This window comes from Sinocyclocheilus anshuiensis, unplaced genomic scaffold (genome assembly GCF_001515605.1).
Source record: "Sinocyclocheilus anshuiensis isolate Anshui unplaced genomic scaffold, SAMN03320099.WGS_v1.1 scaffold13, whole genome shotgun sequence".
Taxonomy (NCBI): domain Eukaryota; kingdom Metazoa; phylum Chordata; class Actinopteri; order Cypriniformes; family Cyprinidae; genus Sinocyclocheilus; species Sinocyclocheilus anshuiensis.
In genome coordinates this window covers 3,382,165-3,395,622 of record NW_015538026.1, presented here as the reverse complement: position 1 = coordinate 3,395,622, position 13,458 = coordinate 3,382,165, and the positions used below count along the sequence as shown (strand labels likewise).

Genomic DNA, 13,458 nt, shown 5'->3' with positions numbered 1-13,458 from the left:
AAGCTGTCTGATCCGCCATGGCCTCCTGAACTGTCTGCTCCGCCATGGCCTCCTGAACTGTCTGCTCCGCAATGGCCTCCTGAATCGTCTGCTCCACCATGGCTCCCTAGTCTGCCTGCTTCTCATGGCTCCCTAGTCTGCCTGATCCGCCATGGCTCCCTAGTCTGCCTGATCCGCCATGGGTCCCGGAACGGTTACCGCCCTGGAGGCCGTCCGTCCCTGTAAGCCTGTCCTGAGAGGCCTCCAGAGCGCCCACCACCCCTCCCCGTTGGTTGTTATGAGGCACGTGGACTTTTTTAAACCAAAGTAAAAGACCTCACATAATTCTAAAAGTGTCCACCTTCAGGTTGTCACAGCTTTCTGTGTGAAATATTTTTTTTAAGTAAATTTTATAAAGATTTTTATAAAGTAAATATAAGATAGTGGTAACACTTTACAATAAGGTTCATTAGTTAACGTTAGTTAACTATAGTTAACATGAATGAAGCATGAACGATATTTCTACAGCATTTATTAATCTTAGTTAATGTTAATTTCAACATTTACTAATGCATTATTAAAATCAAAAAAGTTGTGCTTGTTAACATTAGTTAATGCACTGTGAATTAACATGACCTGACAATGAACGACTGTATTTTCGTTAAGTAACATTAACAGAGATTAATAAATACTCTATTAAATATATTTTTCATTATTTGTTCATGTTAGCTAATACATTAACTAACATTAACTAATGGAACCTTATTGTAAATTGTTACCAAGATAACTTCGTATATTGTTATATATTTAAAGATATTTAATCAATATTTAAAGATGAACACTTACTGGACTGAATCAACTTAGGTTTGCTTGAATATCGATACATCATTTTTTTTTAAAGAAACGTTAAAATTTGAGTATGAAATATGATGTATCAGGGTTTTGAGGAACGTTAATTTGCGCATCTCTCAATCATCATTGTATTATGTTTTTTTCCCCCTATGAGCTCCATATTCTATATCATACTGTATGAGCCATAAAAGCCTGATAAATCAAATATGATCCTCAAAAAAAAAAAAAAACCTTACATATGACATAAAATGAATTACTTGATATAGCTAGTTAAATAAACTATTTAAAATAATCCAAATAATAATAAATAATAATACAATAATTCTAATCAAAACAGGATAACTCACCTTTGTTCTTATTCTGATCTACACTTAAACCACCACCACCTAACACTAATAGGAAGTGACATCATTTGAGTCTGTTTCAAATGGTCAAGTTATACTCTCATATAACATTCAGAATTTGTTGTTTTTTGATGCTTGACAAGATTCGTCACCAATTATACACCCACCCGTCACATAAATAAAGTGTTTTTTACTAGTATTATTAGAAACAACATATTCCTGACTTCTGAATACTAATAATAGAAGGCCATGATCTTCATAACAGGAAGAGCAGCAGCCGCTCTGGTTTAAAATGTACCACCTCATCTCAAATGAAATTTACCTTTAGAAATACACTACAAAAATTACCTTTTCAAAATGGAAAAAAGCACTGTTTTCTGTCTGTCTCTGTGCACTCAACCAGGCGGTTAAATGAATCACTGGTTCAGAGCTGTCTGACATCATTCTCACTGGAATGATAGATCTAATTTGTGCCACAGGAAATTAAAACAGGGAGTTTGCATGTCCCCAGGAGATATTCTACACACACACACGCACGCACACACACGCACACACACACACACACACACAGTGTTAAGTGATTTGTGAAGCAAGAGTCCGAGCACTATGAAACTATGTGTTGATGTCTCATGAGTATTTATGTACACATGGTTTGTCAGTTTGTGTCTGGACTATATTAGACACATTCTGATTTGAATATTTTTTTAGATTATTTATTTATTTATTTAATTGTAGCCTAAGAACACGAAAGATGTTTTCACTTGAAGAATGCTGCTCAATTAATACTGTTCCTATACAAATACAATAAAACTTTGTTAGTAATGCTTAAACTACACAACAACACATTTAACTGAGATGAAGATCGAAAGCTAAAGAAAGTTGTTTGTTGTTTTGTTATTGTGCAGATGATTACAGTCTTTGATGCTAGCCGCTTTGAATAAATGTGTGCACTCACTGAATGGAGTTCTCGATGCGGGAGATGGTGAGGAAAGCAGCCAGATTTGCCGTGTAGGAGGAGATGATCCTTGTAGCCAAAGTCGTGTAGGGCACCTCACCACCTGTAGAGGAACAGAAGAAAAGAGCAAACAAATAAAGCTGATGATTGTGCCATCTTTGAAATTACATCATACGTGTGAGCTTTTAAAATATAATTTAAAAAAAGATAAATTTGGCAGCCAAACCTAGTTTAGTTCATCATATTATGGATTAAAAGAATCATTCTGGTGCCAGTTTTGTTAAATTTGAATGAATGAATAAAAATAAATAAATAAATAAATAAATGGGCAAGTAAATTGTGATTCAAAACTTAATTCAAGATATATTCTCTAATTATGTTTGTATATTTAATGAGATAATATATATTTAATATGTTTAAAGGTTTACATTTTTATAATGCATATTTAATAACGTATATTACATCCATATTCCCTGTCTCTCACTCTCTCTCTTTAAAAGTATATACATAAAAATGTATTTAAAAATGTATTAAAAATATATGTAATATGTTCAAAATTTTATACATATTCTATATAAAATCCAAATTCTCTCTCTCTCTGGCGCTCTCACTCTCTATAAAAGTGTACACAGCAAATATATCCGAAAATGAAATTTTTACATATAAATATATATGATAATTGGATGTTTAGTTTTTTTTTTTTTTAACTGAAAAACAGGACAAAAACACTGATGAAGGTAAACATGGTCAGCATCTCCTCAAGAAATAATATGTCATGGTTGTCTCCTTCCAAATGTATTGTAAAATGCATCGTTACAGTATATTTCTGTATGTAATTTGAATAAAAAGGGCTTCATCTTTAGTAGTGCAGTACTCTCACAGACTGGAAACAAATGGAGGTATCCGGGTGTGCAAGATCCAAACAACTGAGCCTTTAACGATGGAAAAAAACCTCACTTTGAGTCAGACAAAAAAGGCCATCAATTGTAATGTCAAATCTACATTTCCCCAGTCACCACAGTCAGTGCAAAAGCACATCTGTTCAGTCTGCATTTCAGATTCCTGCTAATTCAACAGCCAGAAAAGACAGCGGCTCCTCTAAAAGTACCGCACACCACAATAATGATGGATCTGCACAATTCAAGGCTTGCAGCTACACTGAAAACTGTTAGAAAAAATTAGTCTCATCTATCCTGTGGCTTCCCGCATCATTCCAGCTTTGTGTGGTAAGTGCCAAGCATTTCAGCACTCAATAAGGTATCTGACAACTCTCTTTCTGTAGGGGGTCCACCGAGATGAGCTGTCTTATTAAAGAAAGTTTTTAGATGACTCGCATACATACGTCCCGCAGGCTGTGTACTCTCTGCTCCACATAAACTTTTTGCAATTTTAATTTCAGCAAACAAGTTCACGAGAGCAAGCTGGCCCACACATTTCTTATAATCATAATTCTTGGGTTATCAGACTTTAAGTTTTGGGAGTGTCCTATTTAAAGGGCACCGCTTCCTTCATCTGCTATGTAAACCTCAGAGATGTTGGACTTCAGTTTAAACAAATGTCAGTGAATACTCTATCTATCTATCTATCTATCTATCTATCTATCTAAATTAATCAAGCCCCTTGCAAGACATTTTTGCTGCAGAGAACAAAGTTTTGTGAAAATAATTCCACAAAGTCATCAGTAAACTATTATAGAAAGTTTATTAATACACATTTGAATGATTCCAAGAATGTAAAGTTGTTGAAAGATAGATAGATAGATAGATAGATAGATAGACAGATAGACAGATAGATAGATAGATAGATAGATAGATAGACAGATAGATAGGCTCTAAACATTTATGCACAAAATTAATCAACCCCCAAAAGTCACATTTTGTGCAGAATCTTTTATTCTTTCTAACCAATAAACACTCAATTCTTCCAGAACTCCACAGGTCTATCCAAATGAATTTTAGCTTATTCAAGTAAGCTTTTTATGTTGTTCTTGGTCAAGAGTGGCATTCGGCAAAATGTCCATTGTCCAAACATACAAAAAGTACAGAATGAATACCTATGAATAATAATCATAAAATATATATTTTATTTATCAGCCCTTTCAAGGAACTCAGTGATATGTTAAACAATATAAAACTACATGACAAAAATAGACAGAAAAAATAATTACAGATGATAAAAGCTTTTTGTGGTTTGACAGCCTGTTATCAGACAGCTCAGTTACAGTATATGTCCATCAGATTTTAGTTTTTACGTAAAAAGTAAGTTTTTCCCCCCCTACTGAATAATGAAACTTTAATTCCTAAATAAAATGAGGCTGAAATTTTGACTGATTATCTTCATATGCATCTGTGAACTGAAAAATAATCACACAAACAAAACCAACATCTGTAAGAGTTCTCGGTGAGAACATCTGCTCAAAATCAAGGCAATCGACTAAAAAGCTCATTTACATATTCAACAGCGCTTCAAAACGAAGATCATGGTAGAATCCGGTTGGTAGTGCAATGAAATATACATTTGAGTGAAGATAGGAGATATAACAGAGGTTTGTAATCTACAGTACTTCTGATATCGTGAAACAAATATGTTACAGAAGTAAGTAGGATAAATGAAGGAAAACTATTTTCTATAACTACAGTTAAGGAAAAAAAAAACAGTTTTTAGATAAGTGCTCATACTGGTGCAGCAACTCTGGCTTGGAGCTTGCTAAAGCACATGAATGTACAAAACAATGAGTCTGAGACTTTATATAAATTAGACTGAACACAGCTACAGGAGGCCAGCTAAATTTGAAGTTTGGAGTTACCCCTTAGGGAACTATTACTGTAATGATATATAAAAAAGGCAAAAGTGTCAAAATACTGTGCTAAGGATTAATCAGAACATTTTATGCTAAAATAATTCTATGAGATGAAGCGAGCCGGAAAAAAGTAAACTTCAACCAACCTCCCGAAAGATTGTGCTGGCGTGTAAAGATACAAACCCAAAAATGTGTCTCTGTGCACGACGCAGCATAGCAGAGGTTGAGTATATGACTATTTCAAATACAAATACAAGATTGACTAGGGGAGAGTAGGGCTGAACGATTATGACAGAAACACAGAAAAACGGCATGTCGTATTCTCTGCCCACATCCATAACAAGATGAAACCTGTGATCCTGAACTACATCTTATCATTAAATACAAAAGTGTTATTCAAATTTTGAAAAGATCATAAACCAAAAGCAAGCAATGTGACTATGGCATTATCACTGATGCTGTACGTTCACACAGAGCAGCTATTTGAGCCCTGACTTCTGAACTCTCATTATAATCAAAAAAGCCGGCCATGTTGCAGAATAAACCTCTTATTTACACCGTCAACACCTTGTTGATCATAGCGTCCTCAATTTCTCAGGTCAGAGAAATTGGGTGTTACACCATCTACATTATAAGCATGCAATATCACATTACGTCATTTGGATTCTAAAGCTTCTTTTAGAATGTCAGGTGACATTTCTTCAAAATGTGTTTTTGTGTGCTACTGCAAACAGAAGTAAAAAAAATTAAAACATGAAACTTAAATCATTTGTTAAAATGATGCTGATTTGAACTAGTTGTAATCACTGATTATAATCTACAATTTAGAAAATGTAATCAAATGAACAAATAAATTAAATTATAATCTAAATCAAACAGCTCTGATTGGCCATTGCATTCATGCACACAACTGTGATGCAGGGAAAACAGACCTAAATGAAATTCAGTAGTCAACACTTTTTTACGATTAGTTAATAATCTTGATTATTGCAGGGGGTTTATGAGTTGATAAAAAGCTAACTAATTAAATCATAAAGATGTACAATAAAAAAAGATGAAGAAATATTTTATTTATTTTATTATATTTTAGTAATTTTATACATATGAACATTAACCTACATTGGGACCGTAACATTCAAATGCTGTTGAATTATTGAAATACTAACTTAAAACCTCAGGGGATTTTTTAAAGGAAATATTTTAGGTCAAAGGGGTTCAGCTGACAGAAAAGTTTGGGAATCCCTGCCAAAGGCCATGTTGATGAAGAATGTTCAGTCCTGCACTGGTAATGATCTGCGCTGAAATGTGACCGGCAGTAAGCAGAACATTAGTAGGAGGTAGGGCTGCCAGAGAACAGGCTACTGTTATCAGATATGATTGGCAATGAATCGTGGCATGCCGGAGCTTTAGCGCAGGCTGATTGCACACCATTCTCTGTGGCTGCGGGATGTTGATCTTTAGAAAATGAGCAGGACGGTAATGTAGCTTTTATCTGCACACCCAGCAACTGGGGTTCAAAGCAGCCCTGCCACGCACATCAAATCAGCAAGCCCCATTTCCAGCAGGTTTCTCGCTGCTTGCTTTTGATTCAGCAGCAGGCCAGGGGCTACACACTCCTCTCAACCCCTCGCTGTGAGCTAGCACCTACTGAGAGACAGAAACAGAGACAATGCATGTATGAGGGAGACAAAAAGCTTGTAAAGAGGGAATGTGTCTCTCTGTAGTGTCTGAGATGTTTGTGCATGTTGTGCAAAAAAAACTTTTACTTTTCTTATATAGCTATTTTTAAGAAATAATTGCATATAATTTGTTATCCAATCAAAAAATTGCATGAAAATGTCATATGTTCAAGGTTCTGTAGATGTTCAAAGTGTCAAATAACTTTGGTGCTGTGTGCTTGGACTCTGATTCCCAGTAGCAGGATCTGAGCATCCAGAACACTCCGAATTAAGTGGATTCCCAAGTGGCCCAAGTTGCCATGAAACAGTCAAGGGCCCTTCATGGCTGTTAGAAGCCTTGTAAATATAGCTGAGGATGCGTGCATACACATCTCATCAACACTCTACTAGAGAGGCTGAAGAAGGCCAAGAATGTCACAAGGTTTCTTTCCAAACATCTTGACGGATGGGATACGAAGCACTTGCCTGCTGACTTTTACTGTTTAACACTGAACAAATCCTAGTATTAAGACATTATGATCACAATAAGAATATGAACATTAATCTTTGGATGAATTAATATATAATCACTACATCATTAATATTTATTATTACATGTTAAGAAAATGCTCCCGGAATGATTACAGAAAGTGCTGATATTGTTAACTGAAACTAAAATCATTAAAAAATAGTTTTCAGTAATTGAAAGTAAGCTGAAATAAAATATAACTGAAAAACTTCAATGAAAATTGTAAATGTTGCCTTGGAAAGTTGTAAAATTACAAAAACTAAAATAAAAATAAATTACCTATATATAGAAATATAAAAATAAAATAAAATAAAAATGAGCACATAAAATTCAAACTAAAAATTTAAAAATGAAAGATATCTGAAAATGTTAATAAATCCCTCCCCCCACCATTCTGTTTAACAACAATTTCGCTTGTGGCACAGAAACTACACGCATTCATCTTTAAGTGAGAAAAAAAATAGTTTTTTCAAATTAGCAGATTTAAGGAAAAACTTCAAACAGTCCCAGATTTATGTTGTTGTTGATAAGATGAAAATCTCTGTAGTCTTTTCATGGTTTATACGCAACAAAAAAAAGTTCAAAAGACAAAAATGTCTTGGGTCTGAAATGTTCTTGAAAAAAGGGTGAAATAAGGTTGTTAAAAATTCTTGTTTTTTACTTTCTTTTTTTTTCTCTCCCTGTTTTGAAAACTCAGGCTTCTTCAGAGCCACCTGAAAATGTACCTCTCCGGTTCGTCGTTTCTCAGCAGTTAAAGCAACTTAAAATAAGCCCTTTGAAACCACTGGTGCTGAACATTCATAGGTTTATACATTGCTCCCTTGTAAAGCCTTAAATCTCTGCAGCACCTTGAGAGCTGGAGATTGTAGCTTCTGATGAGAGCTGTTAGTTTATTTATTTATTTCCTTTCTTTTCAAAAGCACTCTGGCGATAAATAACTTAAGGAAAAACATGTTAATCGTTTCGCTGGAGCGTGGCCCCTTGCAGCATGTCACCTTTATTCCCCTTTCACCACACCAGACCTGCCAGGTTTGGGTGTGTGTAAATATATATGTGTGTGTGTGTGTACAGTATATGACTGCTATTTATTTAAGCCATCAACTATCCCATTATGAGGCTCGCTGGCAAATATTGCCATCAATTTGCACACAGTTTAACGCTCTGAAGTGCAACCCTGAGTGCCGAGTTGCTATCGCAGCACGCAGCCACTCTGAAACTTTCACACTGTAAATCATCAAAATAAAAGTAAATAAACCACGAGGTGCACCTCCGAACACATCTCTTTAGCCACAGCTTACGAGATAGCAAAGCTAGCATGCTGGGTTCAGACATATGGTGCGAGAAACATATACACACGGGTAGAAGATAAAAGGGCAAAGAAGGAGAGCTTAGGCGGACAGTACGCCCGCCCCCCAACGGAACAATATTTTCAGAGAGAACTTGCCAACATGTACATCTCAAAGCCATCTTGCCAACGGCGGTACTCGCTAGTCAAATAGGATTTCATTAATTAAGTATTCTCTCAAGTATTTTCAGTCTTGTTTTCCAGCAAGAATTATTATTTATTTATTTTAACATCATTGGCAAATAGTTTTTTCCCCCACTAAAAAAATGCTAAGAATATAAATGTAAAAAAACGTTTACATTTTTTAAAGTAAAAAAAAGAAGTTATTTCAAAAGTAATTTATTTAAAATATATAAATATTTTAAAAATTGTTTTTGACAAAAATGTTTTAAGAATTTAAAAACAAATATAAAGACTTTTAGTAATGTTTTATATATAATATATATAATAAGATATATACATATTTATATACATATTTATATATATATATATATATATATAAATTTTTTAAAGAAGTTTTAAGAAATGTTTTAACTGAAAAAAAAAGAAGTCAAAAACACTGGTTTAGAAAGGATTACTCAGCAATTTTCTATATGAATACAAACAGAATAGAAACATGAATGCATGTTTTCCCAATCAAAATATATGTGTATTACTATAGCTCGCCGTTTTACAACATCTGATGCTTCAAATTTAATTTTTATATAAATAAATGGTTTTGTGTCAAGGGAAGCGCTGAGAACCCTGAACAGATGGACGTGTTCACGATGCATGTCAGAATGAGAGAAAGTGCTTTAGAAATGATGTTGTCTGAAGAGCCAAAATGCTACACACAAACTGCTTTCCATGTTCCCTTATCCACCCTTAACGTTCTCTAAAAGTGGCCACATTTTTTTTTTATCTTGTCATATCTGGCTGTCATTTTATTTTTTTTATTTTTACACTACATTAGTGTGAGGACACACTGTCACGACTTTCTGTTTGACTTCTTTTTGAGCTGAAAAACTAAACTTTGGGAACAAAACAAAGCAAAACAAAAGAAATCGAAAAAAAAAAACAAAAAAACAACAACAACGAAAACACAAATAAAACTTTCTTAAATATATCTACTTTAGAAATTGGATACAGAGGTCCTCACTAGATCATGTAAAATTGCTTGCTTTCGAAAAGCTCGACTGTCAACTTTGCTTCAAGTTAAATGCTGACCTAAGGTCACATATACACGCACACAGACATACACACACATGTAATCATGAAATATGTATGTACACCCACATACCTAGTAAATCTGCATGATTTGCTAGGAGGTATTGTAATTATGATAGTACTGCATGTAATGCAAAACACAGCATGTGTCAAGTTCAATCTGTACAAATCGTGCACAATAGCTTTGTCTTTTCACCAGCCGAGCAGGCCAAAATCTAGTTGAATGTTATGTTAGAGTGCATTAAGTTTACATTTATACTCCCCAATAACTTATGTTTTATCCAGGATATTACAAAGATACTGAAAAGGGCCAGACAGATATAAATGTTCTTCTTTCTCAGACACACACACACCTCTGTTTCTCCTAAAGATATGTAGTAAAATGGAAAATTAAGCTTTAAAACAGATTCTCCAGTGTGCCACCGCCTCAGCCTGGAACTATGCTAATGAAACGCCCCACAAAGATGCCTGTCTATAAATTGACAACTTGAATCCACTGCACATTTTCTTGAGTAATCCATATGTAATTCCATATGAGACCTCATAATGTGATTTAATTCCATTAGATATTGTAGGAGTGTATCATGACGTACTTCACACAGTAGAAGTCAACTTGTGGGTTGTTTGCCTTCTGTTGCCCCCTTGATAGATAAAATGCACACATGCAAACACCCTTTGTGCATGATTTGGCTACTTGAAAGTGTTTGCATAATTACTGAGTCACCAGTGTGTGGCTATATGTGCTGTTACAGACTTTGTAATGAGCTTAGACTATAATTAAATACGTTCTAGGCTGTATTTTAATATGATGACAAGTCTAAATCTGACCTTATTCAAGTAAGAATTCCTTCATGGTTAGGTTACAGCATTCACATCTAGACACGGCTGTTTACTAAACACATGGCTGACCTGCTAACCCACGCAAACTGTCAGGAGTGATACAGTCATCCAGCTCGGTTACAACAGTAGACTAGCACCTCAGAGAACATGAATTTCATATTTAAGCGGTTTATATTTATTTATTTTTTTGTTTTGTTTTTTTTAACATCATAAGTTGGTTTTGAAAAGAATCACTCCCCTTTAAAATAATCAAGACTGAAATGAAGACGGACAGTTTTTTTTTTTTTATAACAAAAAAAAATATTTTTTTTACATATGTCAGAAAAACAAAAAAACAAACAGAATCACTGAGTTGGAAAAAGGATCACCCCCTCCTAAAAATGACTTGTAAACTCAATCAAGTGTTGCTAATCACCTTCTCAATGGCACACAAATCCATTTGACTTTCAGCTGTGATGAGCTGTGGTCATTTTGATTCACTCAGCATGAAAATAGCTTTCCTGGAGCATCTCAGTCCTTGGTAGTGCAACTGCAGCAAACAATCAACTATGGGTGGCAAGGCAATACAATAAAGTTGTGGACAGGCACAAGTCAGGAGATGGATTAAAAAAAATAAAAAAATAAAGAAAGTCTATTATTAAGAAGTGGAAGGATTTGGTACAACACACACCCTCCCTGGTTCAGGACGTCGCTTCAAACTGGATGAAAGAGCCAGGAGGAAACTGGTCAGAGAGGCTATCAAGAGGCTTACAGCAACTCTGAAGCAGCTGCAGGAATTGATGAGAAAGAGTGGTCATTGTGTGCATGCATGTGACAACAATATCACAAATTCTCACAGATGTGGCTTGCATGGGAGGGTTGCAAGAAAAAATCCACTACTAAAGAAAGACCACGTGCAGTCACAACTGAGCTTTGCCAAAACACACCTTGAAGATTCTGAGGCAGATGAGACTAAAATGTAATTATTTGGCCTCAACACCAAACAATATGTCTGGCGGAAATCCAGTACAGCTCACCATCCAAATAACAGCATTCCTACAGTAAAGCATGGAGGTGGTAATATCCTGTTATGGGGGTGTTTCTCTGAAGCAGGGACTGGAGCACTTGTCAAGATAGAAGGAAAAATGGATGGGGCAAAATACCGTCAAATTCTTGAGGAAAATCTGCTGCCCTCTAAAGCAAAAGGTGGTTCAACAAAATACTGACACAAGGGGGTGATCCTTTTTTCCAATTCAGTGATTCTGTTTTTTTATTTGATTTGATTTTTTTTTACAAGTTGGTGTTATATCTTTCACTTGGATGTTATAAGTTGCACTGAGTAAATACAGCTGGATAAAACAAAAACTGTGTCCGTCTTTATTTCAGGCTGCAAAGCAACAAAATTAGATTATTTTAAAGGGGGTGATTCTTTTCTATACCCACTGTACATATGAATTGTGATGTAACACCTTCAGATATGAGTTGAACAGGGCTTTAAAGGGATATCATTTAAATGAAGCTGAAATAAATTAAAATATAAATTAGATAAAAAACTTAAACTTTGAATTGTCAAGTCAAAATTTCAAATTTTTGTATAAAACAAACAAACAAAAAAAACAAACAAATAAATAAATGGTATATAGAAATATTAAAAAGAACAAATAAAAATGACAAAAGCACATATCAAAATTAAACAAACTTAACGTAAACAATACAAGAATACAAAACAAGAACACAAACAATACAGAATTACTACCACTTAATTTAATTAAACAAATTAAAATGAAAAATGAAAATATAAAAATAATAGCTAATTGAAAAAATAAATAGTATATAAATACTTAAACAGCATTGATGACAATATGTAAGTTTTCTAAAACTTGTGAAAACTAGGCCTAAAAAATAAATAAATCATATTTTGACAAACACTGCGATCTGACCTGAGATATGACAAGCATTTAACATCTCATATACCTGTTGCTTATAAGCTAAAACAACAAAGCCATAAAAACCCCATTTAAATAGCAGCTCCTGTTTGCGAAAATAAAAAAAATATTAAGAGATGTCTTGTTTCCAAATGAAGTCACATTTGTTTCCTCACATTTTTTCCTCATTAAATTAAATTAAAGTAATTTTCTCATGAAATTGCAATTTCAGAATTTCTGTCTTTGCTTGGAATTATATGATTGTGAGAATAAAGGGATGCTGCGATATAAAGGCATAGGCACTTGACAGAAGTAGACATTGAAATGCATGGAAAAACAAGTGAGCTTTCACAGAGAGATCTCTTTCAATGCATGTAGTGGGTACTCAGGAAAGAGATGCAATACATAATGCATGACTACAACAAACCAGATAATCTAGTGTGATATTATGCACATCTCTGACGTGAGGATGTGAGTCGAGTCATCTGGAGCTTTGTCTTAAAAAAAGCACAGCTGAGAGCACTGGCTGTGAATTACATTATGGACAAATGCTCTCACTCTTGCTTTTCATCAAAAGTCATTGAAGTTCTCTAAAAAAGACGTAGAGGATGTCAGTTTACTCAGAAGCTGCATACAAATATCTGAAATTTGGAGAGAAAAAAACCCCACAAATTTTCTTTCACTTTTTGATGACTTCAGCAGAATGAAAGAATCTTTTAAGGAAAGAACGACTGATTCAGCAGATACTCTACTTCCACTGGTTTGTTTCTCATTTTCAGAATCAATAAATGTGATATAATTTCAGAGTCTGTACCGACAAGAAAAATTACTTCATTTTACCACTTGAGGAGAAACATTGGTTATTGTGTTTAATACAGATGGGAAAGGTGTTAATTAGTATGCTGAAAAAGCCACAAAACCCATCAACCAAGCTGTTTGTTTATTTTTTAGGGGCATTTTCTCTATACTAGTCCACAGGGACCCATATAAAAGCCTAGCGTTAATTCTCTTTTATCTTGTGATTTATAAACGCTCTAAATAAACAC

The 13,458-nt window shown here is 34.4% G+C and overlaps 1 protein-coding gene across 1 annotated transcript in view; it reads right to left on the bottom strand.

Moving 5' to 3' along the window:
- LOC107680191 (glutamate receptor ionotropic, delta-2-like) overlaps nucleotides 1–13,458 on the bottom strand; it is a 415,350-nt gene that overhangs the window by 53,000 nt on the left and 348,892 nt on the right. The window contains exon 13 of the mRNA XM_016475981.1: nucleotides 2,131–2,233. Within this exon, the coding sequence (XP_016331467.1) occupies nucleotides 2,131–2,233 (103 nt within the window). The remainder of the gene's footprint in view (nucleotides 1–2,130; nucleotides 2,234–13,458) is intronic.